Below are 27,876 nucleotides of genomic sequence, written 5' to 3' on the forward strand. Positions count from 1 at the left end.
TGATATTTTCGGTCGATGATATTTTTCTGCTAGAACAAATTCAGAAAAGGAAATTCGAAAATAGCACACGGAATACAACTGCTAGCAATACAAGTGAATCAGAATAAAGCAAAGATGCGATAAAAGCCACAAATCCTGTTGTGACTTGCAGTGAATCACAGGAAAGCGACTTCTTTTTTTCAAATGGTGTTTATTATTATTATTATACGGCAGTTTAAAGGGAATATACAACATTTGCAAACATCGAAGAACAAAACTACCAAATTTTTACGAAACACCTTACTAGGATGTTGGTAAATGACAGTCTAAAGCATCCTGTAAAATTATGGCATTTGGTGTGAAATCATTTTCAAGAAAAGTGGTAGTTTTGTATAAATTCCCAACGGTGGTCGGCCGACCATTGTTGGAAAAGCCCAACTATTTTTCAACTACTGCTCCAAATTTACACCTTTTTTTCCAGTTCAAATTGTGTTTGCTATTGGTTACATGTTCATTAACGGGTGCAGGCCAGCTAGACTGGTTCCCTTACCCTACAATTTTCCGGCATCTTTAAATTGATCCATTTCATCTTAAGTGGAGTCAGGGAACCAGACTAATTGAACACTTTTGTTTTTCTTGGGTTTTTCCAGCATTTTCGAACACAAAACTTCAAACATGTCAGTGTAACAATATTTGATCTTTTACACTAACCCTTCAAATCGTTCATTTCTGAAAACTACAGCAAAAGCCAATGATGTACATTCCCTCTAAAGATATATTGGGCTAGGCCTGTCCCGAATATCACACTTCTTCATTTTTTCAAAATGATGACAGTCCGTATAAAACGGATCTTGATGTTAAGCTTGAAAAGAAAAGTTAACTTGTAGGAAAAAGAAAAATGGTGAAATCTGACTGATTCGAGGAAACGTTGGGTGCAGGTTTATTTGCCTGAAGGGGGAAAAAGCTCTGGTTTAAAATGCAATTTAGCAAATTGCAAGAAAGACAGGTCAGATACAAGTTCAGAGTAGTAGCATTCAAGATTTGAAAGAAGAAAATGACCAATGTTTGATGAAAAGATATGTTTTGAAAACAAGACACATGACTGCAGGGCAGAATAGAAGCATAACAACTTCAGAAGTACCAAAATTATACCACATCGGGGCCTGTTATTCACAAATTTGAAATATATGAAAACACATCATGATTTTTGTGTGCGACTGCAAACAGACAACCAGAGAATGATGGGAACAACAAGATATATATGGAAAACAAGCGCAATCGGAAATATCTCGGAAGCTGCGGACCAACGAATTCGTATCCATGCACGAGTCACGTGATTGTGCCATGTAATTTCTGGAAGGAGTAGTGTTTTAACCCTAACCCTAGTGACCCATGATGACCTTTGACCCGAGTTTGGTAATGTGACATGTTGGCGCTGGGCTAGTGATGGTAGCAGACCAGTAAATAAACTTCCATAGACCCCAATGGTAAATGCTCCCACTTAAAAAATTCGGGAAAAATACTCACAACTCTCCAAGGTGTTCGAGACACACATCAAATTAAAGTTTATTTCATCATCTTTCATTTTCTTTTCAATTTTCGGGGGTCAACTGATGACTTTTAGGAGTAATTTCCATCTGAAGATGATCACCCCTGAAAATAGTCCTGAAGCCATTTTGAAAAACGATGCCTACACTCCATTGCAAAATAGAGCGCTTTTAGGGTCCAAATTACATCCAAATTACACAGAACTGCAAGCTCCCAGTCCTGTGCACGGCTTCCACCCATATTTTTTACAAACCCTCAAGTTCATGGCCCACAGCATGCTCAAATACTGAAGATTTTGAGGGCATGCAAATCGTGATTTGGCCGGCGTAGGCAATTTCGGACCGATTTACTGGTCTGCACCCTGATACTTTTGACAAAGCTTGGTTGAAATCTATTGAAATATGTCGGAGCAATAGAAAATGTCAATGTTTGTTACTAACTAACAGACTAATTGAGAGACATGATGACTTGTTGAGCTGCTATCCCGCGGATAAAAAGGCCAAGAAATTTAGAATGTGAACTGTAGGCATCAAAAGACATACATGTACATGGACACAAATGTATGTTTTGATGAGAGATGTGAAAATGAGGTTGTGATTTTAATAGGCACTACACATCATAGATTTTCAAAAGGGGGTCCCTGGGTTTCTGAATTCCCAAGTTTTTTTCAGGGGTGGGGGTTGAGGTAGTCTATGTTCTAGACCATGGCGAATGCCGTGGTCTTTTACGTGTGAACAGATTTGCTGATTAATTAGGCAAGACCCCGCCTCTTGACCTCCAAGATTTTGACCAATCAGCGGGCTCTTTCTACATCGAGTCTTCGGTCATTCACCTGTTGCGCGTCACATAGACAATGGATTAAAAAAACCCTGAGTCACTCGCTCTGTATCATGTTACGTGATATGGGGCCAGTAGTTGTTGTATTACAAAGCACTGCATTCGAATTGACCAATCAAACCATTAAGTCCTGATTTGGGAATGAAATGACGTCACGATTTAGTAAAGTGGACTCTGATTGGCTGGCGCGCGACTTGCATAAATTTGAATGTCAGGAGGTTTCAGACGTTATACAGGATTTGGCTCTGTGGATAACAGTTGATATTCAGGCTACATGTACATGTAGGGTTGAGGAGACATTGTATTTAATGCAGAAAACACCAAAATTTCATTTTTAAAGTTATTTTTATGTAAGGGTTACAAAAGATTGAAGTTTAACAGCAGACAACAGAGATCATAAGGTTTATTCAGTTTGAATTTCAGATTTTTGGGGGGCTGGGTTTGGGTAGGGTTTCCATGGTAACATACCTGAGCAGTGCCTCTATAATTTTCCCATTTCTCCTGCAGGTTTACGTAACGACAGATAAAGAGAAAATAAACAAATCCCATAAATTACAATTTATCAAATTTTTTTGTTCAAAAAAAAGAAGAAGCTTTGAAGCATTGAAGCATTTCAGAAAACAGAGAATTACGATCAAAGAAGAAAAAAGAAAAAAACATGCTCAACGCACCACTCTTGGACAAGAAGTATTAGTCTTCGGCATATTAATTCAAGAATTAAGTACTTAAGTAAAATGCCCACAGAATTCCTGAAGTGAATGCATGCTTTGCCCAAAACTTTAAAAACAACGCCAACACCAAAACAACATTAAAAAATTAAGGGAAAAAAAAATAAAAAAAATAAAAAAATCTGAATACATTCTTGAAATATTCACAATGCAAGGCATGTAATGGAAAGTAACTGGTATGCGAATCTTGCGCTGAAAATGCTTGATAGCTGAGCTGTGACCATAGAGCTATGTTAAATTACTAGAGCGCTAACTCCTCATTCTTGCGCGCCGAGACGCTTTGAAGCCGTCCTGGGTGCAGACATTTTGAAATCATGTGCGTGTTTGTAGAACACAATGAAATTAGATGGAGTGAATTTTGAAAGTGTACTCTAAATGCAACGCGGAAGTAGAACATAGGCAAACAACTTAAGCGCGTCATGACGGTTCAAAACACAGCACGGCAAAAAGCATCCTCAGCGGACTCACGCACGCACTGTGCTGTTTGCGATGAGTTTGCGTGGCGCAACATGACACGCTCATTAGCTGATCGTGCATTTCAGCTTCGATAACGCACCTGTATGGAATACAAATGCAGATATGCAAATGTAGATGTGCAAATAGCCGTACAAAAGATGTATACAATTTCGAGTTTCCCATAGGTTTGTGCACAAACACGGATGCGCCCAGCAGGCATCACTTTGTACATGAGTCAGCGCTCTCGTAATTTAATATAGTTCTATGGCAGTGATCAATTTGATATGAGCAGTGAATGTGCATGGGACAAGTGCGTAATTCCTTTTATGATGCATTTTGTTCCAATCATTCAGAAAGATGGAGTCTTGTGGGCTCCAATGAAACTGTGCCAGGCAACAAACTACGGAAGAGCTGATTTCTTTAACCCTAACCGCCCTGAATCCTTCAAAATCCTCTTTGCCAAAGAGGAGGAATTTGGAAGATTGAGGTTACATGGCAAAAGTGCGTTACTGATTTCGTAGGATGCATTTTGTCAAGGTCTTGGGCCGGACCTTGTGTTGTTTATGCTCAGCCATGCATAAATATAAGCCTGGATTATGCTTGAAATCCTCTGCACTGCTCCAGGATATCACTAGCCAAGCCTCAACATATTGACAGCCACTGCCGCAGGATTTTGCAGGATTCAGGCAGTGATCACCCTTCCTCCCTTAACATTCAAGAAATAATGGGGGATTTTGCAGGATTGATGCTACATCCTAGCAAAAGGGCCTAGGGAGTTAGGGTTAAAGCTCCGGTATCTAGAAATTTTATGGAAACTGTACAAACTGTTTTCAAGAAAAGAATGAAAACGGTGGTTTCCATGACAATTGCAATATTGGAAAAAAAACAGCTTTGTGATAAATACCGAACAGCAAAAATGCAGGGAGGATTACTTTTGACACCACAACTAACACGTTGTAAAAAAAACTGGAAAAAATAAAATAAAATAAAGAAATTCATTCACACTTTTTGTTCAATCACGAAACTACAAAAAAGCCACATTTCACCACATTTAAAATAAATTCTGCAACATCCAACCAGAACATTAACAAGCACTGAAACTGAACCAATCAAAAGCAGAAACACATCAAGATGCAAATGTTGTTTGCGAACGTTAGAAAGCAAACGTTGATGGAAGCAAACATGACAATGTGAGCCAAATTATTCCTCTGACAAATGCATAAAGGAGAAATCTTCTAGTTTGAATGAGACATTGATGAAACATGAAAAACTGGAGCCGATTTTTTCAAGGACCATGTAGTCTAGTGGTCAATTTATGACCCATCGTCCATCTGTCTAGTAAGGTGTCATTGATCTAAAGTTAACTACATATGCTGCCAAATGTCACTACGAAATTTTAAAATAGTGCTAGCCCCCTGTTGTATCTTGGCATATATATGAGAGGCTTTGGATAACCAACGATGTGATCAACCTTGGTAGTCCCAAATAGTTCCGTGGAAGTTATTCTTAGCATGGCTAACCTCCTACCATCGTTCATAATCAAACTTGATCAAATTCTAACTGGCAAAATATACAACAGGGCTTATTGAATATTGCGTTTCAAATTTTATACTTCAAATTTTATACTCTGTATATCTGAAAACTCATGTTGAGACAACAATGTCAAGTGGAGTTTTTTCTCACTGTTATAGTACGGGTATATCTGCTCATTTGTGATTGTCATAGCTGTAAATCTTGAGAAAAAAAATGATTAATATTACTCCACCATAAGTCAACAAATTCAAGTATGACATATCGGGCATCCAAACAAATGAGTGACTTTTTTTATCTGCTCATTTGTGATTGTCATAGCTGTAAATCTTGAGAACAAAATGATTAATGTTACTCCACCACAAGTCAACAAATTCAAGCATGACATACCGGACATCCAAACAAATGAGTGACTTTTAAGCAAACACGGCAACACAACCTTGTGCAAAATGTGAAATGCCGACTTTTTGTGTTGAACAGCTTTAAGAAATTGGCGGCTGCTGTTCCAAAGCAAAGCAATGGGCTCCGTGCACAAGTACCCCCCTCGACGCTCGACGGTAATAAAAGGAGAGTTGGGCTCAAGAGACCACTGGGAGAGACAGGCGCATTGCCCATGACGCCTGACACCCACGCCAAGCCACTTTGGCTGTGTGTACATTCAGAGTTAAACTAGTTGTGCGTACTTCGCGCCTTAGGCCCAAAAAAAAAGTCTCCGGTTTCTGGTATGCATGCGCGTCGCCGTAGCCATGCGCGTCGGCAAAATGAAAATTTTTTTTTTCAATGAAAGATGATGTCTCAAAACCACCAAACTCACTGGTTTGACTGGAATCCTGCTGCTGCACAATTTTAACGTGTTTTTAGATGGGGTTATGATCGAGAATAAGCTTTATGTGGCCTCTCTGGACTCCCATATATTTGCACTAAGTTTAGTCGGGCACCATTTTGCAGTCATCCGCCGACATTTGAAGCCAAAAAAAACAGGTAAAAAACAAAAAAGCCGCGTCGCCGCACCACTTTTTGGGCAGGCTCCATACCAGAAACCGGAGACTTTTTTTGTGGCCTAAAACTAGTTGTACGTACTTCGCGACTTACGTGCGCAAACCAGTCTGCGCACGTGGTTGTCCCATCCCACCCATGGGGCTCTCAAAATTGGTCAAAAAGTGCCCCCTCTTGTTTGCGCATGGAGCCCATTGCGGGAACAGCATGTGTTCCTAGTGAAACATTGCATTCAAGTTTTGAGTCCCCCTCCCCAGAATCAGTTGCTGAATTGTGAGGCGTTCTGGCAAAATAAGAATAAACTGGGCAGAGGTTGAAATGAGGGTTTGTGGGTATTAGGAAAGCCCATAGAGCTATATTAAATTACTAGAGCGCTAACTCTTCATTCTTGCGCGCGGAGACGCTTTGAAGCCGCTCTGGGCGCAGACATTTTGAATTCATGTGCGTGTTTGTAGAACACAATCAAAATAAATGGATTGAATTTTAAAAGTGTATTCTAAATGCAACGCGCAAGTAGAAGATACGCAAACAACTTAAGCGCGTCATGACGATTAAAAAAACGTCCCGGTGAAAAGCATCTGCAGTGGAGGAACGCGCACACGTTGCGCTGTTTGCGTAGAGCAAAATGGCATGCTCATTTGCTGATCGTGCATTTCAGTTTTGGGCGTTTCGGCTTCGATGACGCACCGGTATGGAATACAAATGCAGATATGCAAATAGCCGTACAAAAGCCGTACAAAAGTTTGAGCTTTCCATAGGTTTGTGCACAAACATGGATGCGCCCAGCTGGCATTACTTTGTACGTCAAGTTAGCGCTCTAGTAATTTAACATAGCTCTATGGGAAAGCAATACTGTTGGTTGCACTTCAATCGGAGATGGCAGTTTAAAAAGTTTGGATTTATCGACATGTCAAAAAGTGAAATACTGAGAAAAAGCCTTAAAAGTTGTGAGTTTTGTATTTGTAAAAAATGATAGATGCCATTGTTTTTCCATGAAAACACTTTTATTCCATGATTTATTATACTATTTCTTTATTGATCAATCCAGAAATCGAAGAAAATCCCCCACTTCTGCTTGTGCCCGTCTGAGTTTGCCAGAACACCCCACATTTGAGCCTTTTAGCACACTCTTCTTGGAGGCGCTAAGGATGCTTTTCTTTTTAAACTTGGATTACAGATTTTTTTGGTCCCCTGGTGGAGCGGCGAGCAGGAAAAAAATGCTTAAAAGCCAAATAAAAAAAAACATGTTTAGCTTCCCCGCCCGCTTCCTTTTTGGAGGCCGCCTACTTTTTTTTTTCATTTTTTTTAAACTGATTTTTAAATTTTTTTTAACAGTGACATCATTTTGGCTTCTTTGTCGGTTGCATTTAATGAGTCCAATGGCGGCCATTTAAAAAAAAAATGGCAGCAATCTTAAAAATAGCCCGGTTGGGCGGCCATTTTGGAAAGGAAAAAAAGGGCCTCCCGCTTCCTTTTTTCAAAAAGACAGGATGCTAAACATGTTTTTTTTATTTAATAGCCGATTTTAAGCATGACCACAAAAATAGCTGGAAACCACTCACAAGCAGTATACATCACATTAAAATATTGGCTGGTAACCTGCTTTGGTGACGCAAACTTTGTTTGTGCTTAACATACATGCATGCTTAGCAGTGCAATGAAACTTGTGACAGAAAAACACACACAATGACCCCAAAAAACAATAACCTCCCCCCCCCCCCCACAAACAAAAGAACCCCACGAAACAAATGGATACAAATGACACTGGCAGTGTGCAGAAAGATTCATGATCTGAAATGACGTTGCGATTGGCGAAAGAAAAAGAATACACTACCTTCCACTCAAAGATTGCCCGATCAAACTACAGATGACCCGTGAGCGTATAGCAGGGATGCAAACAAAATAAGACTAATGTTACTCAATCTGCCCTTTTGTTTACCACCTTTTGATTCATCAAGAACTGCTTTTGTGCGACCGGTTCTTTCAAATGTTACAACTACAGCAGTGCTATTAATGAGTCATCCTAAAGTGTGTGCGATAAAGAACACACACAAACAATGGACTACAGATGCGCAAATGGCTTCAGATTATTATTTTTATCGGATGTGAGATAAAACTGCATTTAGGCAGGGACAGGAATTGACACTGATACGTCTAACAATCTACCATGTAGCATGTTCATATACTACAGGGCGGGTCAAAAAGAATTTGACCGGGATTGGTGATGTTTTTCAAAACAAACAGATGACACTCAAAACTTCAGTAAAGCATATATTTAACAAGCACTCTCTCCTGCTTATTAGAAAAAAAAGAATGAAACAAATTGATCATTCCTAAGAGGAGTTATGTCTATTTTAATAAAGGTACTCATTTTGCAAGCTGTCCACAGAATACTTGAACAAACAAATGTAAAGTAAGCATTTTAGCTGTGTACATTAACATTCCATGGACAGCTACAAATATGAGTGCTTTCAGTAAAACAGGCATAACTTCTCTTAGGAATGATCAATTTGTTTCATTCTTTTTTTCAGATAAGCAAAAAAGAATGCTTGTTTAATATGTGCTTCACTGGGGTTTTGAGTGTCAGTTGTTGTTCTGTTTTTAAACAACAATCTTGGTCAACTTCATTTTGACTCACGCTGTAGATAACTGACTTCTAAAGAAAAAACAAAAAAAGTTATGACTGGAATTGCCGACTTTATCTCTAAGCTGGGTGAGTGGGGTGGGGTGAATTAATTACAACATTTTAATAAATGTTCTCTATGTTGTAAAACAAATTTGCAAAAAAAAGAAAGAAAAGAAATTCTGCTATGGATAATTCACCCACCAAATGATCACGGATAATCAGCAAAATTCATCCAAAAACAAAACTTATATAAATATTATATCTGATCATATCCTGTGTCCTGACCATGTCTTTCTGTTTAGTTGGAGGATACAAATTTTGTTTGGTTAACAAAATTGATTATGAAAAGCAGAGAAAAATAGGGGGTCGGTTTAGAAATGACAAATGACGGACAATTTGAAATGAAAAAATTGAGAATGACACAACAGAAAACCAGACTGACTCTAGGAATAATGAAATAAAATGTGAAAGTACAAGATTTTAACGGCTTCATCTGCCAAACAATGGCCGATTGCCTGATGGGTCAAAGGCTACATTTTAATGAGAAAGTTTGCAAAACATGAAGGACAAAGGAAGTGAAAAGGATGAAGACAAAGAACAACAAACACAAATAATGACAGAATAAGTGGAAAAACAGAGAAAGAGACGGAAATGTCCAACAAAGGTTTGGAAAAGGTTTTGCAGATAGAGTTGGGAAAGGGGAGTGCAAAAGATAATATACCACTTGTTTTGTCCCTTGTTTTGTCCCTACAACAAAGGCCTTTTTACACTAGACTAGAAAAGAAACAAGTAGAACCGAAATGGAAAATACAGGGTGTCCCCCCCCCCAAAAAAACGAACCCTCAAAGCCCCCTCTTTTTCACAGCTTACAAATAAATACATCACAAATATCGATACATATTTGGAGAGAATAGTTCATTAGCTTTTCAACAACAAAAAATTCTTTCCAATCGGGTAAATATTTATTGAGTTACGCCAAATCAAAAATGGGGCAATTTTTCCTTTTGTCCGTGGTTTTAATTGTTATTTATTAGGATTTGGGATGAGGGTAGTTTTGCTTTCTTTATTTTTCCATCTTTTCTCTTTATTTGTTTTTTTTTTCTTTTCATTTTTTGCAACAATTGTAATTTCTTCTTTTTGAAGAAATGGTAGTGCCGAAAAAGACTGTTTGGTTAACTTTTTGGACATTTGCTGTGCTGCTCTGTCTCTGCCCTCTACTTGGTAGCCTTTTTCACGGATGCAAGTTTCGGCGCGTGTTCTTGTTGCGCAGTCAAAATATCAGTCGCCATGGACAAAATGAAAAAGCGGTACTTGTATTCAATTGACCATAGCTCAAAAGATATTTACCCGATTGAGAAGATTTTTTTGTTGTTGAAAAGCTAATGAAATATACTCTCTAAATATGTATCGATAATTGCGATGTATTTTTTTATAAGCTGTGAAAAGAGGTGTCTTTGAGGTTTTTTTTTTGGGGGGGGGGGGGACCTGTAAGAGTCGTCTTGGTCCTACGACTGGATATGGATTTCGCCCTGGGGATCGGAACCAAAACTTCCGATTCCAGTCTTGGGCCAAGACTATATTATATGAGAGGTCCCTCCCGCATGCAGCAGAATGACCTTTGACCCACCTGTTTGGAGGAGGCCTTGACCACCTTGGTCTCAATCTGGCCAAACGAGGGCGCTTGGCACGCGTAGGTCACAAAGGTCAGCAGCTGGTCAAAGACGGCTGGGTACATGGTCTGCATGGACGCCGACCCTTCACCTATGGCCTAGATATCCCGGAGGACAAAAAATAAACAAATGAGAAACAAAACAAGAACATTGGTTAACCTGACGGACCCTTCTCGCCTGTCAAACAAGCGGTGCGCGTTGACCAATTAGATCCAGAGTTTTGGTCAGGCGACCAAAGTAGATTGGTCAAACTTGGTCACATGCATCAAAGGTAGGTGGGACTTTTGGCAATTTTGAAAGATTCCCAGCAAATGGTACAGATTTTAGGCTCAGGTTTAAAGTATCTGTTAGCAATTTAACTTCATACATCAATGAAATTGACTGGAGCGGGGCTTGAACCTGTGACCTCCGGGAAGCCATTCCCGTTCTCTACCAACTGAGCTATCCAGCCCTATGTTGGCCCTTCCCCGATTTTGTCAATGTCTTTGAAAAAGGGGCATTAGTCAGAATCCATAAACTTGTATGTGTCATGTAGCCAAGGATTACGCCCAAAAGTCACGATGCTAGCAATATTAGCAATGCTGCGAACCTGGGAAAAAGCAAACAGGATCACTCAGAGAGGATACAGCTTTTTATTACAATTTTCTTCAAATGAACCACCACGGAGGGTTTTGACTATGTGCACGTAGTCAAAATCCTTAGTGGTTCACGAATAACCTTGAAAGTTGGGTTCATCTTACCTGTTGGACAACATACAGACAGTGAAGTACGGCCTCCTGTAGCGGCGTCAAATCGGTGTCCGACAACGACGGGATGATGAAGACCGAAACGTCCGCCTGCACCGGCACGGACACGGCGCACTGCAGCACGCTGCACAGCTTCTGCAGATCCGCCGCCACGAACCGCGGCTTGATGTGCGCAAACAGCGGCGGGAAGATCTGGACCAGTGCCGTCAGGAAGGGCTGGGTCGGGAGGGAGTGAGCGGTGCGGGAGACGGGAGGGGTGGTGCTGGAGAGGCCGATGGAGTGCCAGACACGCCAGGCCGTGGCCCACATCGCTGCGTCGTCAAAAACCGGGTCCGTTTCGGTCGACCTGGCCGTTCCGATAACCTCACTGTTTGCGGATTTTGTTTGACCGTTGCTCTCAGAGTTAGCGACGCCGTTGTTCGTTCGGCTAATGTTCTCCTCTCCGGGTATCGGGAGGTCGGTGCTCTCCGTGACCCCGTTGGCGTTCTGGGTCTGCGACTTGACGGGTGTCTTGATTGCTTGGATTTGGAGGATCTCTTGAAAGCTCTTGAGGGCTGCTAGGGAGACCTCGCTGCTCTGGCTCAGGGACGAGGCCTCGATGTGCTCCAGGAGTAAGGCCCACGCTCGGGGAAAGTCACCTACAGTGTAAATAGTAAAAGACTGTCAGAAGTTTGATACCAGTAAAGTTTGACATTTGCCTGAAGATCAACCGATGTTTTTGTTGGTTTTGATTGTTTACAAAACATATGACTGGAAATCTATATAATGTGTTTTGTTTACTGAGAAAATATTTAAAGAAAGATGTTTGTTTACAACTGATGCCACAGCTACTAATTTGCATACAAATCTTTCCACCAGCATGTAAAGCAATAGCATTAACACCAGAAACTTTCAATGTTACACTGGCACTACATACAGCGTGTGTTAATAAAAATGTAGCAGTCAATCCATAAATATTAAAAAAATACTAGCACTGTCTTTTGCAAAACTCATCTGTAGAGTCTGAAGATGTAGTAAATACTCTACACAATGGTCTTTATCCCATCTCATTTGGACACCGCAGTCTAGAGGTGTCCAAGTTGGGCCACTTTTCAGATTATCTGGTATCTATTATGAAAGGCATTCACTGAAGAAAGGCCAGCACTGAACTGGCTGGATTTTTGAGAACCAAAATAATGTACCCGGACATTTTTTTTACGCAATAATTACATGAAAACTGCAAATTGTGAAGGTATAGTATGAAGTTATAAACCACTTTTTAATTAGCATTTTTTTATCAAAACATTGCTTTCCAAACAAAAAAAGCTCCCATAGACCAATCCGGCGAAGAATATCGGAAGCCATTTTGAGGTGGCACCACGTCCGCGCACATGCTGCACGCGTTCTTAAAGCTATAGTCCATCATTTGCAGCCATCCGAAAAGTAACTGGCGTAATTACTGTTGAAAAAAAAACTTGGTTGAAAGATAGTAAGGGAACTAAACTCCCTGTGAAATTATTCTTTCTGGGAAGCTGTCATTTTGAAGTAATCAACGAAAGAAGGCATTTCCAACGGTGATTCTTAAGAAGCACCGTAGGAAAATTTAAATTAGTAGTTCGTTTTGTTATTCAGCGCAGCGCGCACAAGTATTGGAACGACGCACACGCGCGCGCGGTTGTTATAATTCGTCGGATCAGTGCGCAACGCCGCGTATAGCTGCAATTCAAAACTATTCAAAACATGATTCAGTAACTTTTGATTTGAAATTGAGATCTTAGAATGCTGCTTTTCTCGGAATGTACAGCTGAAGCTTAGCTGAAACTTCATCAGGTTAGTTGTTCAGTATCCTTCATTAGATTTTGAACACTTTTGTTGCTTCAAACGAACAAAATGCACTAATTACAAATGATGGACTATAGCTTTAAAGACAAGGTATGCGCACATTTTGTTAACCATATTGGTTGACGGAGCCCGGAGTGTGTGCGTTCTACCTGAGCGTGACTCGCGCGAGCCCACCTCAGAAAATGGCTGTCTCCGAATAAGCCTCTAACTACTGCCCGATCATTCAAAATCCACTGTGGGGAACTTTGGAGTATTTGAGGAAAAAAGTTCAGAGCTTCAAAAGACTGACCCAACGCCAGCAGGGCGTGCCTCCACGTGTTGAAGACCCTGGCCACGCCCGCCAGGCTCAGCACCTTAGTCTCCGCCCACTGCTTCTCGGCCGTGTCCCGGGAGTGGTGGATCAGGATGTTACCGCTGACCACGCCCTCTACCTTCTCCTGGGCAGCGCTGCCCGAGAGTTTCTTGACCTTGTCCAGTAAGGGGAACAAGACCTGTAGAGGCAAAATAGGACAAAGGTTACATATTTTATTTCTGAAATATCGTCGATTTATTCTTCGCTTAACGAAACAAATTTCGCGCTGCTCGAAGCTGCCATTTGTGGTTGTTGACAACAGTGCGCGTACACTCTGCTGTGCGGCGCATCATTGGTATACCGCGCGCTACGCTCTGTTGACTGGTTGACAACTGTGCGTTTCTACACACTTAATTGATCAGGAACCAGCGATATTTGTTAAAATGCCCGGATGAACACAATAGCAAATATTGTCCTCATCTGAGTAACAATAATTCATATTTTGGCAGTTTCAAGTTTTGAATGTTATCAAATGGTTGCATTACCTTTAAAGGGAAGATACAACAGTTGTAAACATCAAAGAACGGAATGATCAAATTATCACGTAATACCTTACTGAATTGTTAGGGAATGACAGTATAAAGCATCCTTTAAAACCGTGGCTCCTGGTGTGCTGTCATTTTCAACGCTGGTCGGCCGACCAGCGTTGGAGAAAACTGGCTTTTTTTCAAAAACTGTTCCTACTTTTTCATATTTAGTTATTCTGACTTTTCTTTGCAATTGATTACACACCTGTAAAGGGGTTCAAGCTTGCTAGACTTATTCTCTGACCTTACAATTCCTCAAAGTGTTTTAATTGCTCCATTTCATCTTAATTGGGGTCAGGGAACCAGACTACAAGAATATGATAGGTTTTCTTGGTTTTTCCAGCATCTACAAACCCAAAACGTGAATTAAGTCAGTTTAACAATATTTTTTATAACATACTAATCCTCGAAATCCATTTATTTCTGAAAATTGCAGCAAAAGCAAATGTTGTACATTCCCTTTAAAGGTATAGTCCATCATTTGCAGCTATCCGAAAAGTAACTGGCGTAATTATTGTTAAAAAACAAACTTGGTTGAAAGATAGTAAGGGAACTAAACTCCCTGTGAAATTATTCCTTCTGGGAAGCTGTCATTTTGAAGTAATCAACGAAAGAAGGCATTTCCAACGGTGATTCTTAAGAAGCACCGTAGGAAAATTTAAATTAGTAGTTCGTTTTGTTATTCAGCGCAGCGCGCACAAGTATTGGAACGACGCACACGCGCGCGCGGTTGTTATAATTCGTCGGATCAGTGCGCTACGTCGCGTATAGCTGCAATTCAAAACAATTCAAAAACATGATTCAGTAACTTTTGATTTGAAATTGAGATCTTAGAATGCTGTTTTTCTCGGAATGTACAGCTGAAGCTGAGCTGAAACTTCATCAGGTTAGTTGTTCAGTATCCGTCATTAGATTTTGAACCCTTTTGTTGCTTCAAACGAACAAAATGCACAAATTACAAATGATGGACTATATCTTTAAAATTAAAAATCTGATAGGAGTGAAAAAAAAAAAATTGACTTTGTTGTCCTCTTGTATTCTTTAGGATGCAGGATTTTGTTTTGACACCACCAACCTGCCACAGCACAATCTGCCATGTAGACAGTTTCAGCAATGCCCCGTGGGCACTGATGGTAGAGAACAGCGTCTGTCCCGCGCTCTTCCGGACCGCTGGCCGTGGGTCCACGCACAGGTCCGCTAGCCGGGAGTACAGCATCAGCCAGACCGCGTCAAAGGGCGGCACGGGCTGCTCGCAACCCTCGGGCTGGGCCTCGATGTCTTGGGACTCCTTCTCCAGTCCCTCGCGGATCTTGTCGCGGTTCTGGTACAGGTAGTCTGAGATGTTCCACTGTTGGGGGAATTGAAAATAATATTCATATATTGACTGGCAATGAAGTCACTAGTGCACATCCAGCCGAAGGAAATAGGTCCATTATAGATCGTCGCAGTTAAGGTACAGGTATTCAACTGCAAGTGAAATGAAAATAATATTCACATATTGACTAGCAAGGAGGTCACTAGTGCACTTCTACGCACCCTAAGGGGCTACGGGTGACCACAAGAGGGCCTTATTTCCCAAAATCAACTGCTGAGGGAAACATGCACCTCACAGAGCTTGGTACAGGTAATCGGAGATGTTGCAAAGTACGGGGAATGGAAATACAGGGCGAGTCTGAAAAAGGAAACCCAAATGGCGCCCCCTATTTTTTTAAAGAAGTTTTGCATGTAGCACTTTTCAGATCTAGGATGTGAAAGCCCAATAAATAAGCTTTCATTATTCCAATATGCCGTTCAGATTTGCATCAACAAAAATAGATCCAATGAGGGTGCTGTTGCCCACCGAGGCTGCCAATGACTATTATTCTGATACTGTTTTCATCATATGACATGGTTTCATATAAATGTGATGCCACTGACAAAATTATAAAACTATGTTTGTGTTCGAGCATGGAAGTTCGTTTCCTGTCCCATTGTTATATCAATTAAGCTCCTGATATGAGTTCTTGTGATCAAAGTCCCAAAAAGGTATCTCTTATTTAATTTATGTTTGTGTTATTTAGTAAATTCCGTAACTGGAAAAGCACATGAGTGATCTGTATGGTTCTTTTACTTGAAGAAAGCTTATTAATTGGGCTTAAACATCCTAGACCTGGAAAGCGCTACACGCATAACATCTTTCAACAATAGGGGGCGAAATTTGGGTTTCCGTCTGTTTGTTTTACTCACCCTGTAGTTTTTTATTTATCCCTAAAAGAATGAGATCATTGGTCATCTGACAGAATGGGGGGTTGGGGGGGGGGGGTAGATTTTCGTCAGTGCAAATGGAAAGTTTAGTTCAATCAGAATTTTTTTATAATCATGAACATTTAACACTGTTGACCGTGAATAAGTGCAAATATAGAGTTTCTTTTCCTATTCACAGTCCATGGAAAACACAAAGATTTGTTTTTTTTTTGGTACTCCCGGGCGAAAAATTTGACATTTTGTATAAACACTATGTTCAATTTGGATAAACATGGGATAAATGTGGATAAACATTAAAATGTCCGCAAGACATCAGACTACTAACTCATTAAGGCTCGACATGAAAAACAAAATGTGGTGAGGATATCAAAAAAAAATTTAGGGGGAGGGGATGGATTCCCCTTTTAGATTAAATCCCTTCTTCTGATGAAAAGTTCATTAAATCTAAGCATACCAGAAGCCCAACAGCAGTCAGGCTGATGTTCAGCTCCTCACGCTGAAGGCCAAACTTGGCGGCCGTGGTGACGCTGATCTGCAGACAGTAGCAAGGCATGATGGGAAGGAAATCTGCCACCACCAGCTGTAGGCTCTGGAACGCTGTCCTGATCAAACTCTCGCTATGATAATGACAGGACAATAAGCATGACACTCATGCAGAAAAAATGACTTAATACATGGCACCTGATTAAACAAACATGACGGGCAGCCATATCAGTTAGGTAAAAACTGTAAGAATATATGTGACCTGTTCTGTCAAAATCAGACTTTTCTGGGCATAAGATCAAAAATGAGATTTTTGCATATTGTTAAAATATGTTCTTTTTCCTTTTAATAAGTGGTTTAATTTTTGAAACCGGTCGTTCCTGGGCAGAGTTATGCTATTTTGAAGTTCATTGTGTCGAAAAGTAGAAAACGGAGAAAATGGTCACGAACGTCACAAAACAGTGATTTCTTTAACTGTTATACCTTAACAAATCATCAAAAACACTATATTTAGAGTTCAAATTTGGGTTTCAAACTTTTATAGTATATTTTAGACATGTTTAGGATTACAAATATGCAAAAATTTGAAAATCGCAAAAAAACCACCCCCACAGCGTTTTTTGGCCCTATCTCAATTGCAACCTGTGCCCAGAAGCGTCTGCTTTTGACAGAACAGGTCACATATGAGAATATTAATTCCACCTCCCCGATGCAAATTAGTGGTTGAGATCAAAACAGTCACATGTTAAGATACCTGCTGCTTCATCTCATTATCATTATTAACTTATTTATTCGGCCAACAAATGATACAAGCACATGGACAAAGCAATTAGATATCATATAAGTATCGTAAAAATGAATTGAGAAAAAGGAACCAAAATAAGTGAAATACAAATCTGACAAGGCAAGACTGAAGGATGCAAGAAGCAATGAGGGGAGTAGGGGACGGGAGGGGAAGAGTTAGGGGGAAAAAAGAAAGAAAGAAAGAAAAAGAGAGAGCAGCTAGAAGGACTTGAAACAAGGACAGTAAAACATTCTAAGCGTGTATACATTCACAGGGACAGGGATATACACGTAGTGCCTGCTATATAGATTTGTGCACAAACGGCGCTGTTTGTTTACATTGTAGTGTATGTATTTAATAGCTACGTACGTGGCTCTATCGGGGTTTGCTCTCAAAAGTCTTCCACAGTGGTATTCTCCTTTATTTAGTCTTTCCAATGGTACTTTACTTGATTCTGACTTAACTTCCCAAGATGACGAAAAATCCCACAAAATGCGACTCTTATTTTCGTTCTGATTGAGACATTTATAAATATCGCAATCAAAGGTAACTTTTCGGAGGTGTTTCTCATCAAGTGTCTTGCCGAAAAGTTCACAGTCCTATCTGATAAAAAATTATTGTCCCTTTTCTGTCGATTTATTGTGATGTTTTTAATATCAAAAACTTATTTGTAATATAAAAAAGTCATTGAAAAGACGTCCTCCGGTGAGCTCTTTTCACGCAAAACGTAACTGGATACAATTCAGTCCCAAGAGGGCGCTTTATACTAGCTAAAGCAAGGACATGCGCACAAACCTAATGTCGCCCTGAAAACAGCCGTGGGGTCTGAGCGTTAAAATCACACAACTGGATTTGACGCATCTTGTTGTTAGCACACTCTAATACAACTACTACTACTACTACTACTATTTTGTTTCTCGGGAATATATCAACAAATACATGTAAACAAATGACTAAAGTTACAACACAAAAAAACAACAGCTTGAGATACATAAACAAACAAACAAAAACAAAATACCATTCAGCTCCCGAAGGATTGCCCAAAAGAAACAGAGACATGACTACGTTTGCCATTTACTGGCTGCATTAAGGAATCAAAACCCAAATTCAGTCACCAAGACTTCTATGGGTTCAATAACCACAATTGTTCTCTCACCCTTGGTCTTCAGTAACAGCCCCGATGACCCCCAGCACCAGGGGCCAGCCATGGACCAGCGTCTCGCCGTTACTGGACAGCAGCTGATGGACGCACTCCAGCTGCTTCTGTCTGATGTCTGCGTGGGGGATGGAGGAGAGTTCTTGTAGGGGGCCCAGCAGCATGGCTTGCAGACGCTGAAAGGGTGGAGTGAGTCAAGCATGGTCAGATTCCATTTCAGAAACCTGGGGCCAATTTCAAGAAATGCTAAGATGTGTCTTAGGAAGGGGAACTCGTCTAAACTCGTGACTCACCCTAGGATCGATTTCAACAACCTTACGATGCATTTAACGAGCGTTATAACTTCCTTAGCACCGTGGCTGAACTTGTCTCAACATGCTCAATGAAATTTTAAAGATGCGTTCCGGTTAATGTTAAAGACAGGTGTTGGCCTAGGGCTATAGTTCGAGATTGGTTTTCAGCGTTTCGTTTCAATGACAGTTTCGTCAAGTCGTATTAAACCAAAATGATACAGCAATTTTGACACATCTTTCTTATAAGTATGATGCATTTGATGAAATAGGTCTGAGGACGCATCTTAGCTAGGATCGATCTTAGAGTAGGGAGTCATCCCAAGTCCTAAGCTGAGTCGTAAGCTTTGTGAAATGCGCCCATGCGTACTTTGATACATGTCTTACTTCTTTGAATACCTAGTGTTTATAGATTTGAATCTCTCGAGAACTATATTTTTTTGTTTAGCAACCCCTTCTGATCGCGGAAACACAAAAACAGATTTTTATGAAACTTGGTAGGCTAGTAGAGACTTGAATGCTTAGTAGATATGCAAGGTTTAGGCTGACTTGCTCACTTGGACAAAGCAGTTTTTGCAATTATGATCGTTAACATTCCAAAATGGTCTATGAATCATTGTGTTTTCCTGTACATGATCAACAGGAAAGAAAAGACTTTTCAGTGCCCTGCACCAAAAAGTTGAATACTGCATCCGCTTTTTAAGATATTGGTGCCAGCACATTCATGAAATATCAATCTACAAACTTTGCAAGGCTCAGCCAAAAAAAAAGAAGAAGAATAAAATAAACCATATTTTGATGATGGTAACCAAAAAAAGAGCAGGGGTGGGAGAGGGTAGTTTCTACTGCCTTTAAGGTATCTAATGGGTTTATTGCCAACTCACCAGATTTTGATGAACCGGCGGGTCGTGCTTGTACGCCAGCGCCGTTTTGACTAATGCTGTGACAGCCTCAGCCCCCCAGCCTCTCATCCGGACATGAGGATGGGCGCAAACCTCCAGTAAGTGGGCCGTGACGGGACGCCACAGGACCTCCATGCGGGGCATGTTGACCAGGCCGGTCTCCAGGAGCTTGGCCACGGCAAAGAGGGACGGTTCCTACCAACGAAAAATTAAGGAGAGTTCCGCAAACAGAGTAATTATTGATTCAATCACATAAATAACATCCATTCAACACTGGAACAAGAGGTTCTATCGTTATTGTGTCTTACTAATCTGCAGTGGTTTCAAACCCACAACAAGGGTCGTGGTATTTGTGTTCTTGGGCAAGACGTTTTACTACAATTGCCTCTCAGTCAAAAGTATAAATGGTATACCTGTGAGGGCAGAAAACAGTAAACAATGAAAGGACTTCTTTCATAGCCAAAAGATTTATATTGTGCTCCTTGCATAAACAGTCCTTTATCACAAAAATTTAGAAAACTTGGGGGGCCAATAAGCCATATGCGAGTTAAATTTGAATAAAATCGGGAACGCTGACTTAATCCAATGCTTTACGTTTTAACTTTGCATTCTACTGACCAAAGAGACTGTTACTATATCACGTGATTCGGGGCAAGCCTAACGCTAGCAACCCCCAGCTCCAGCATGGTCTGGTGTCTATGTGCCATTCTCACCCATTGTGAACAATGTATTGGTGCTGAGCGTCTCTTATGTAACTATGCAAGAACTTGCCCCGAATCATGTGATTAGCAAAAGTGTCTTTAGTCTGGAGAATTCAAGTATTTTTTTTTAAAATTCGGTGAAGGCTTAAATGAGTACACGCAAGCGTTGACACGAGGCACACGCACTCGCGGTTGCTATTATTCGTCAGATCAGTGCATGATATCGCGTTGCTTCAATCGATTGCATGAGAACGTGTCCCAGACGCTGATTTCAGGCTCAATTCAAAACATGACTTGGCAACTTTCAATTGAAATCAAGATCCTGAAATATTGTTTACTTGGAATATATAGCATTCACTGAGCTGAAACTTCATCAGGTTAGTTGTTCAGCACCCTTCTTAAAATTTTGAGCACTTTTGTTGCTTCAAAAATAAAAAAAATGCACAAATGACAAATGATGTACTCTACCTTTAAGTAACTAATTTCTCACCCTGTTTGAGAAGGCCATATCCATGGCCTCCGTGGACAGCTTGCACAGCGCGTCAATGAGATGATGCAAGGCCACGTCATCCAGATACTGAGAGCTCTCAAAGAGGCGCGATAGCATGGCCGACAAGACAGGCAGCTCAGCCATGACTGCCGTGGTGATGACCGTGTTGGGGGCTTCAGCGGCTCCACCCACTTCATGGGTAACAGAAATTTGCAAACATTCAGAACACAAATGTCAAATTATTATTAACCCTAACCATCCCAAATCCTCCAAAATCCTTTTTGCAAATTGGAGAAATTTGCAGGATTGAGGTTACATGGCAAAAGTGCGTTGCTGATTTTGGAGGACGTACTGTGTCAAGGTCTTGGGCCGGACCTTGTGTTGTTTATGCTTAGCCGTGCATAAATATAGGCCTATATTATACTTGAAATCCTCCGCACTGCTCCAGGATGTCACTGCCTCTGCCTTAGCCTACTGACAGTCATAGCCGGAGGATTTTGCAGGATTCAGGCAAAGGTCACCCCTCCATCGACCATATTTAAGAAATAACGGAGGAATTTGCAGAATTGAGGCTATATGCTAATTTCCCATGAGGCCAATTGGAGGATTTTGCAGGATTGAGGCTACATCCTAGCAAAAAGGCTTAGGGAGTTAGGGTTAAAGAGCCTACCTGATTGTAAAGAATTGTTCTTGATTGTATTACATTGCACAGAATATCGTATACAAGTACCGGTAGGTCAATAAGCCATTTGCAAGTTAAATTTCAATAAAATCTGGAACGCTGACTTAATCCAATGCTTTGCACGTTTCAACTTTGCATTCTCCCGACCAAAGAGACTTTCACTACATGTTTATCACATGATTCGGGGCAAGCCTTATGCTAGCAACCCCTAGCTCCGGCATGGTCTGGTGTCTTGGTGCCATTCTCACCCATTGTGAACAATGTATTGGTGCTGAGCATCTCTTGTGTAACTATGCAAGAGCTTGCCCTGAATCATGTGATTAGCAACAGTGTCTTTGGTATCAAGAATTTAAAGCATTCTGAGCAAGTCAATGTACCAGATGTTTTTTTCAAAATTTTAATTCCAAAGGGTATAAGTCACTCCCAAATGGCTTATTTGAATTTCATTTTCAGAAAGAAATGGGCACTTTGTTGATAACTTTGGCTAACCACCGTTTCAATAATTATTTCTAGATTCATGTCACATGTCACTGTTTAACCTGTTCTCCAGCCGGAAAAGGCTCCGATCAGCGTTGGCCTAGGTGTTTCTACCGTAGAAATAATCCATTTACGACTGGCGAAAGAGATTTAAACTAAGCTCAGGATAATTTTTACATGCCGTTTTCATGGACTTTTCATCATTTTTTTGGGGAAATTAACTTAAAAAAAAAAAAAAAAAAAAAAAAAAAAAATCGAATTTTTGTGGGACGAATTGTGAAAAAAATCGGAAAGTTCGTTGGAAAAGTCAAAAAGTCGGATTACTGATTAAAATTGGCAACGTTTCATTTCTGATAGAGTACATGCATTGTGGTGCATGTTGCAATTTTAAAATCAAAAACAATTCTCTTGCAATTATGTCTAAACGTCTTTTTCTTCTGAAGTGACATGCCCGCTACAGCAAAACAGGTGATGGAAAGAATTTCATACAAGGCCACCACTCAGACCTCCTGCACAAAGTATTATCAAATAATTTTTGCACTCCTAAAATAGTGTTTCTTCATCAGATTTACAACGTTTGGTACTTGACAGGTCATATTAAGGAATATGAGTGGTGGCCGTGTATGGAATTCTTTCCCAGGTGACAAACTGCAATTGGGCAATTCCACGGTTACTCACATTACATTTTTGATGTACTTTTGAGTTTCCTTGGGCTGTAATAACCTTACTGAAAAGGTTTATCCCCATGGTAGATAGAGTAGACCTAGACCTACCTAAGCACCAAAGATGACATCCAGAAAAATGTGTTATGTACATTGTGTATGATAAACAAGACACACAAAATCGGTTACTCACGTTACATTTTCATAACGTGAGTAACCTATTTTGTGCGTCTTGTTTTTCATACATAACACATTTTTCTGGATGTTATCTTTGGTGCTTAGGTAGGTCTAGGTCTACTCTATCTACCATGGGGATAACAGTTATTAAACCTTTTCAGTAAGGTAATTACAGCCCAAGGAAACTCAAAAGTACATCAAAAATGTAACGTGAGTAACCGTGGAATTGCCCAAATGATGAAACATTACCTTTCAGGCTTCCCCCTGAGGCTGGCTTGAGGCCCAGTATCCAGACGAGGTGTTGCAGGGTGGTCAGCACCAGATGCCAAGCCGTGCCCAGGATGGAACCATGGCAGTGGGCTAGGCTCAGGATGGCCCGCATACACTGGATGTTCTTGGCTGTCAACTGTTAAAGGGAATATACACAACATTTTCAAACATCACAAAACGAAACGTTGAGTCCCTCCGGTTCTTTTCAGAACCACACATACTCACAAAAGAGATTTATTCACACGGCGCTACAGCAAACTTATCTTGTCTTAGTATCTTTCCACCATGCAAACCTTCAAATCTCATCACAAAACGAATTGATCAAATTATATCGAACTACCTTTACTGACTTGTTAGGGAATGACAGTATAAAGCATCCTCAAAAATTGTGGCTCCTTGTGTGCGACATTTTCTAGAAAAACTGCCGCCCGACCAGCGTTGCAGAAAACTGGCTTTTTTTCAAAAACTGTTCCTACTTTTTCATTTTGGGTTTGATATGCCTTTGAGCCCGGATACCACGACACGCAAGTCAAACACCGTAACCATTGGACCACCACAGCGCTCCATGTGTACAGCCACACAATAATTCAGTTCTCTCAGGGTAGACTAGTTCCGCCCCCTATCAGCAGGGACCACAAATCGGTCTCCTCCCAGGCAAGGGCGGATCCAGGGGGGGCCAAAGGGGGCCATGCCCCTCCCCCAAACGAATCCAATTTTTTTTTTTTTAGTGACTTCGCAATAAAGGCAGGCAATGAGTACACCAACATCTTTTTCTAAAAAAAAACCCCAACATTGGTTAAAGTGGTCAGAAATTGCCTCAGATCGCACCACAGAGCATCTAGAATCCAAAAATGTTTCGGGTCCCTTAAGCGGGCCCCGAACCCCACGCCATAATTTATTGGGACACACTTTTTGGGGACCAACATTTTTTTGGGCAACCCCCCCCCCCCCAAAAAAAAATTGTGTTCTGGATCCGCCCTTGCTTCCAGGACGCGCCAAGCAACCCAAAAATATATCCCTTTCTCAGAGGGTTGCAGATGCCTATTTAAATAGACCAAAGTACATTTGTGGTTAAAATAAATCACACTAGTTGAAAATTTGTTAAGAGGAAAAAAAAAAGGAAATTTGTTGGAGAACATTGAGAGTACATATTTCAGCGAGGACTTTTGACCTAGTTTATTTAACATGCATGAGTGTACGTGCACTACATACATGTACATCCGAGGACAGACAGACAAAGGGACAATAGATTCCTAGCTGTCCTCGAGCGTTCATCTTTTGTTGAAAATGGTCCTCGATCGTGAGTTTGTTTGCTAAGTCTATTGGGGAGTGTTATATTATTGGGACAAAGGGAAAGACAATGCCTTGTCCTCGAGAGTTATGTAAAGTGCGACTGCGTGCGTCGTTAGCACAGAGCGCAATAAAACACACTTTCATTGATTGCGTGTTCAGTTTTCCGCATATCAGTTTCATTTCAACTCGCATTGGTTTTGAATATGAGCACAGATATGCAAACTACCTTACAAAAAACAGAAAAAGTTGAACTTGCGTTAGGCTTTTATCGCAAACACTGATGTACCCTACAGGCTACACTAGTTAGCTCTTCGGTAATTTAATATACCTCCATGGTTGCAACCACCTTCTTACCATGACTGGCCCCTGCTGCGTGCCTACCACCGTTGCCAGGGGTGTCCCTACGGCAACCACCTGGTTCCTCCCGTCACCTGACTCGCTGGTCCCGCCCTCGGGCCCCTGGGTGCTCTGGAGCAGGCTGTCGCGGCTGTGTGAACGCACATGTCCTGAGAAGCAAAAACAAGATTACGCGCTCTGAGATTGAAAAATGAGCTCTGAGGAGGTCGGGCACAATTACAATGATGGGCATAACTTTCTGAATCCTCTCCTTACATTTCTCTTTGCACAGACCTGAAGAGTCGTAGCAAGATCATTTTTATTAGGATGGTAACAGGCTTTTGAAAAGGGCACTCGCACATCCATGCTGAAATACAGGGTGAGTCAAAAAACGAAACCCAAATGTAGGGACCATTGTTTTTGTGAAGATCTGCATGTAGCACTGTCAAAGGATATAAAAGCCCAATTCATAAGCTTTCTTTCAGTACAAGAACCACTCAAATCACTCATGCACTTTTTAAGTTACGGAATTTTAAACACAACCACCATTTTCAAATTCTGTCCACGGATCACAGAAAAGGTGTGCATTCTTTCAGCAAAACGAAAACAAATCACATAGGGATGTGTGTGAATGTGGACAGAACTTCAAAACGGTGGTTCTGTTTAAAATTCCATAGCTTGAAAAGTACATTAGTGAGTTAAATGATTCTTGTACTAAAAAAAGCCTATTAATTGGGCTCTCATAACCTAGATTTTGAAAGTGCTACATGCAGAACTTCACTAAAACAATAGTCCCAACATTTGGGTTTCATTTTTTTTAACTCACCCTGTACAGACAGGTTTTTATTTTCTCCGAACACTTGGTCACCGTAAAATAGAAGGAAAAAAAAGGGGGGGGGTACCATTGGATGATGGCTGGTACCATTTTCCAATGGGGACGATGTTCAAACCGGATGATCATGCACACTATCTGACAATAAATGGCACTTTTCAGGGCGGCACAATTGCCGACGATCACGCAAAATTCCAAAAAGGGCACTCGTAAAAGGCCGCTGGTAAAAAGAGGACACTTGTTTCAAACAAAAGAGAACTTGTTAAAAAAAACACAGGCGACTTCTTTCAAATATTGGGGGTGAACGCTGATGAAAAAAAGGCCGCCTGCATACTTTTTTTTTTGATAAACCTAGAACTCTGGTATAACTGAAAATCAAAAACAGAACAAGCTAACCTCTTTGTGCACTTGATGGAGTCTGCGGCGCGGCGATATTGAGCACCGTCAGCGCATAGTGAGGAGGCAAGGAGGCCTTACACAGTGAAGTCACAAAGGCATCTCTGGGTATGGTCAGGCCTAGCTTGCCGCACAGGCTAGCGTACAGCTCCTGGGACTTCAGGATGGACTCAGTGGCAGACTCCTCCATGCTGAAAATTGATAACGTGGGAGACACAGTGATAATCCATCAGAATCCAACAAATGAAAGTGTGGGAAAATTGTGAATCCAAAAGGATCCATTAGGGTTTAACAAATGGAAAGTGTGGAGAATTCTGAATCCTATGGAATCCATCAGGGTCTAACCAATGCAAAGTGTGGAGAAGTAAAAATCCTATGGAACCCATCAGGCTCTAACAAATGCAAAGTTTGGAGAATTCTGAACCCTACAGAATCCATCAGGGTCTAACCAATGCAAAGTGTGGAGACTTCTGATCCTACGGAATTCATCAGGCTCTAACAAATGCAAAGTTTGGAGAATTCTGAACCCTACAGAATCCATCAGGGTCTAACCAATGCAAAGTGTGGAGACTTCTGATCCTACGGAATTCATTAGGGTCTAACCAATGCAGAGTGTGGAGAATTCTGAATCTTACAGAATCCATCAGGGTCTAACAAATGCAAAGTGTGGAGAACTGTTATTCCCACGGAATTCAACAGAATCTAACAACTGCAAGGAGTGAAGCCTGCTGAACAGTTCAATGTTGAAACGCAAACCAAAAATGGTTGGGTTCTTGTTGGATTAAGGAGGGTTACGATTTCAAATTGGCATCTGAAGATGGCAAGGCGGATCTGGCAATAAAACCTTTCATGCATGAATGCATACCGGTACATGCTGTGAAATAACACCCTTCCTTGTCAACAAAGGAAAGAAATGTAGAATTAAACACCAGAAACTTAAAGATTGGCTGAGAGGCAACGGTATATGAAAATGCTGATGAAGTACAAACGATTTGTGTATGTTTTGCAATGTATATTGATGTGGGATTTACAATGTTATCAAACATTAACCCTCCTATGCAAACACATTTTCTGTGCTAAATTCAAACAAGTGACTGTTTTCAACAGTTAAGAATTCCCAGCCTTCATAAAGCAGGATTGACTGGCTGGGACTGTTTAAGTAACTTGATACAGCTATGCTTTGACTCCCGGTGAGTGATAAAACAGCTGTGACCACAACTTGCCTGCTTTGTCTATTGACCCAGTTTGACTTGTCACAGTGCTTGCTTGAGATATTATCTGACTGTTAGTGACTAGCTTTTGTTAAAAGTATAGCAGGGGAAGTGGAACTGAATTTTGACTGTCTGTGACTGTTTAAATAGCCGGAGGTTAGTGCTAATAAACAAACAGGAATACTGTGGTTAGTTTTCACGTGAATACTTTGTATGGAATGAAAAATGAAGTTCTATCATGAAAATTAAATCTGTGATGATCGAACAATGGTTGAAGTATGAAGGAAAACAAAAAAATATAAACCGTGAAGTGACACCGGTAGGTGATATGATTCCTAAAAAACCCAGTTGATGTGAAATGGAATTTCAAGGCTGCCAGAAGTTGACACCAAAAAGCCCTTTCGAAACCCAAACTATTTGCAACTGGTGTTTTACCTGTCAATTTGGGTAACGGTGGAGCGAAGTTGCGAATTCCAAAAGGGCTCACTGCATTAATGGATCATTGCGTATGAAAAGAAAGATGCGAAAAGACTCCCCGTCTCTGAATAACTTCAAATTCCTTTGCTCAAATATAACCTAATTCATCTTCTCCTGTGATGTAAAAACAATTTCAAATTGCTTTCTTCCATGATCTTAATCACTTCGTGCCAGGATTATTGTTTATGCGGTACCCG

At 40.8% G+C, this 27,876-nt stretch overlaps 1 protein-coding gene across 3 annotated transcripts in view; it reads right to left on the bottom strand.

The window, feature by feature from the left end:
* The window catches only part of LOC119737510 (protein MON2 homolog), a 60,123-nt gene that overhangs the window by 7,075 nt on the left and 25,172 nt on the right, over positions 1-27,876 (bottom strand). The window contains exons 15-27 of one of the 3 annotated variants that reach the window (XM_038211926.1): positions 25,992-26,182; positions 24,782-24,933; positions 23,114-23,270; positions 20,867-21,057; positions 19,658-19,870; positions 18,484-18,659; positions 16,515-16,677; positions 14,892-15,164; positions 13,227-13,428; positions 11,111-11,754; positions 10,328-10,468; positions 7,909-7,935; positions 2,833-2,865 (exon numbers count right to left, since the gene is read on the bottom strand). In XM_038211926.1, the coding sequence (XP_038067854.1) occupies positions 2,833-2,865; positions 7,909-7,935; positions 10,328-10,468; positions 11,111-11,754; positions 13,227-13,428; positions 14,892-15,164; positions 16,515-16,677; positions 18,484-18,659; positions 19,658-19,870; positions 20,867-21,057; positions 23,114-23,270; positions 24,782-24,933; positions 25,992-26,182 (2,563 nt within the window). The remainder of the gene's footprint in view (positions 1-2,832; positions 2,866-7,908; positions 7,936-10,327; positions 10,469-11,110; positions 11,755-13,226; positions 13,429-14,891; positions 15,165-16,514; positions 16,678-18,483; positions 18,660-19,657; positions 19,871-20,866; positions 21,058-23,113; positions 23,271-24,781; positions 24,934-25,991; positions 26,183-27,876) is intronic. The other 2 variants (XM_038211927.1, XM_038211928.1) reach the window with 2 other exon arrangements.

The sequence above is a fragment of the Patiria miniata genome, unplaced genomic scaffold, assembly GCF_015706575.1.
Source record: "Patiria miniata isolate m_02_andy unplaced genomic scaffold, ASM1570657v1 HiC_scaffold_3, whole genome shotgun sequence".
Taxonomy (NCBI): Eukaryota; Metazoa; Echinodermata; class Asteroidea; order Valvatida; family Asterinidae; genus Patiria; species Patiria miniata.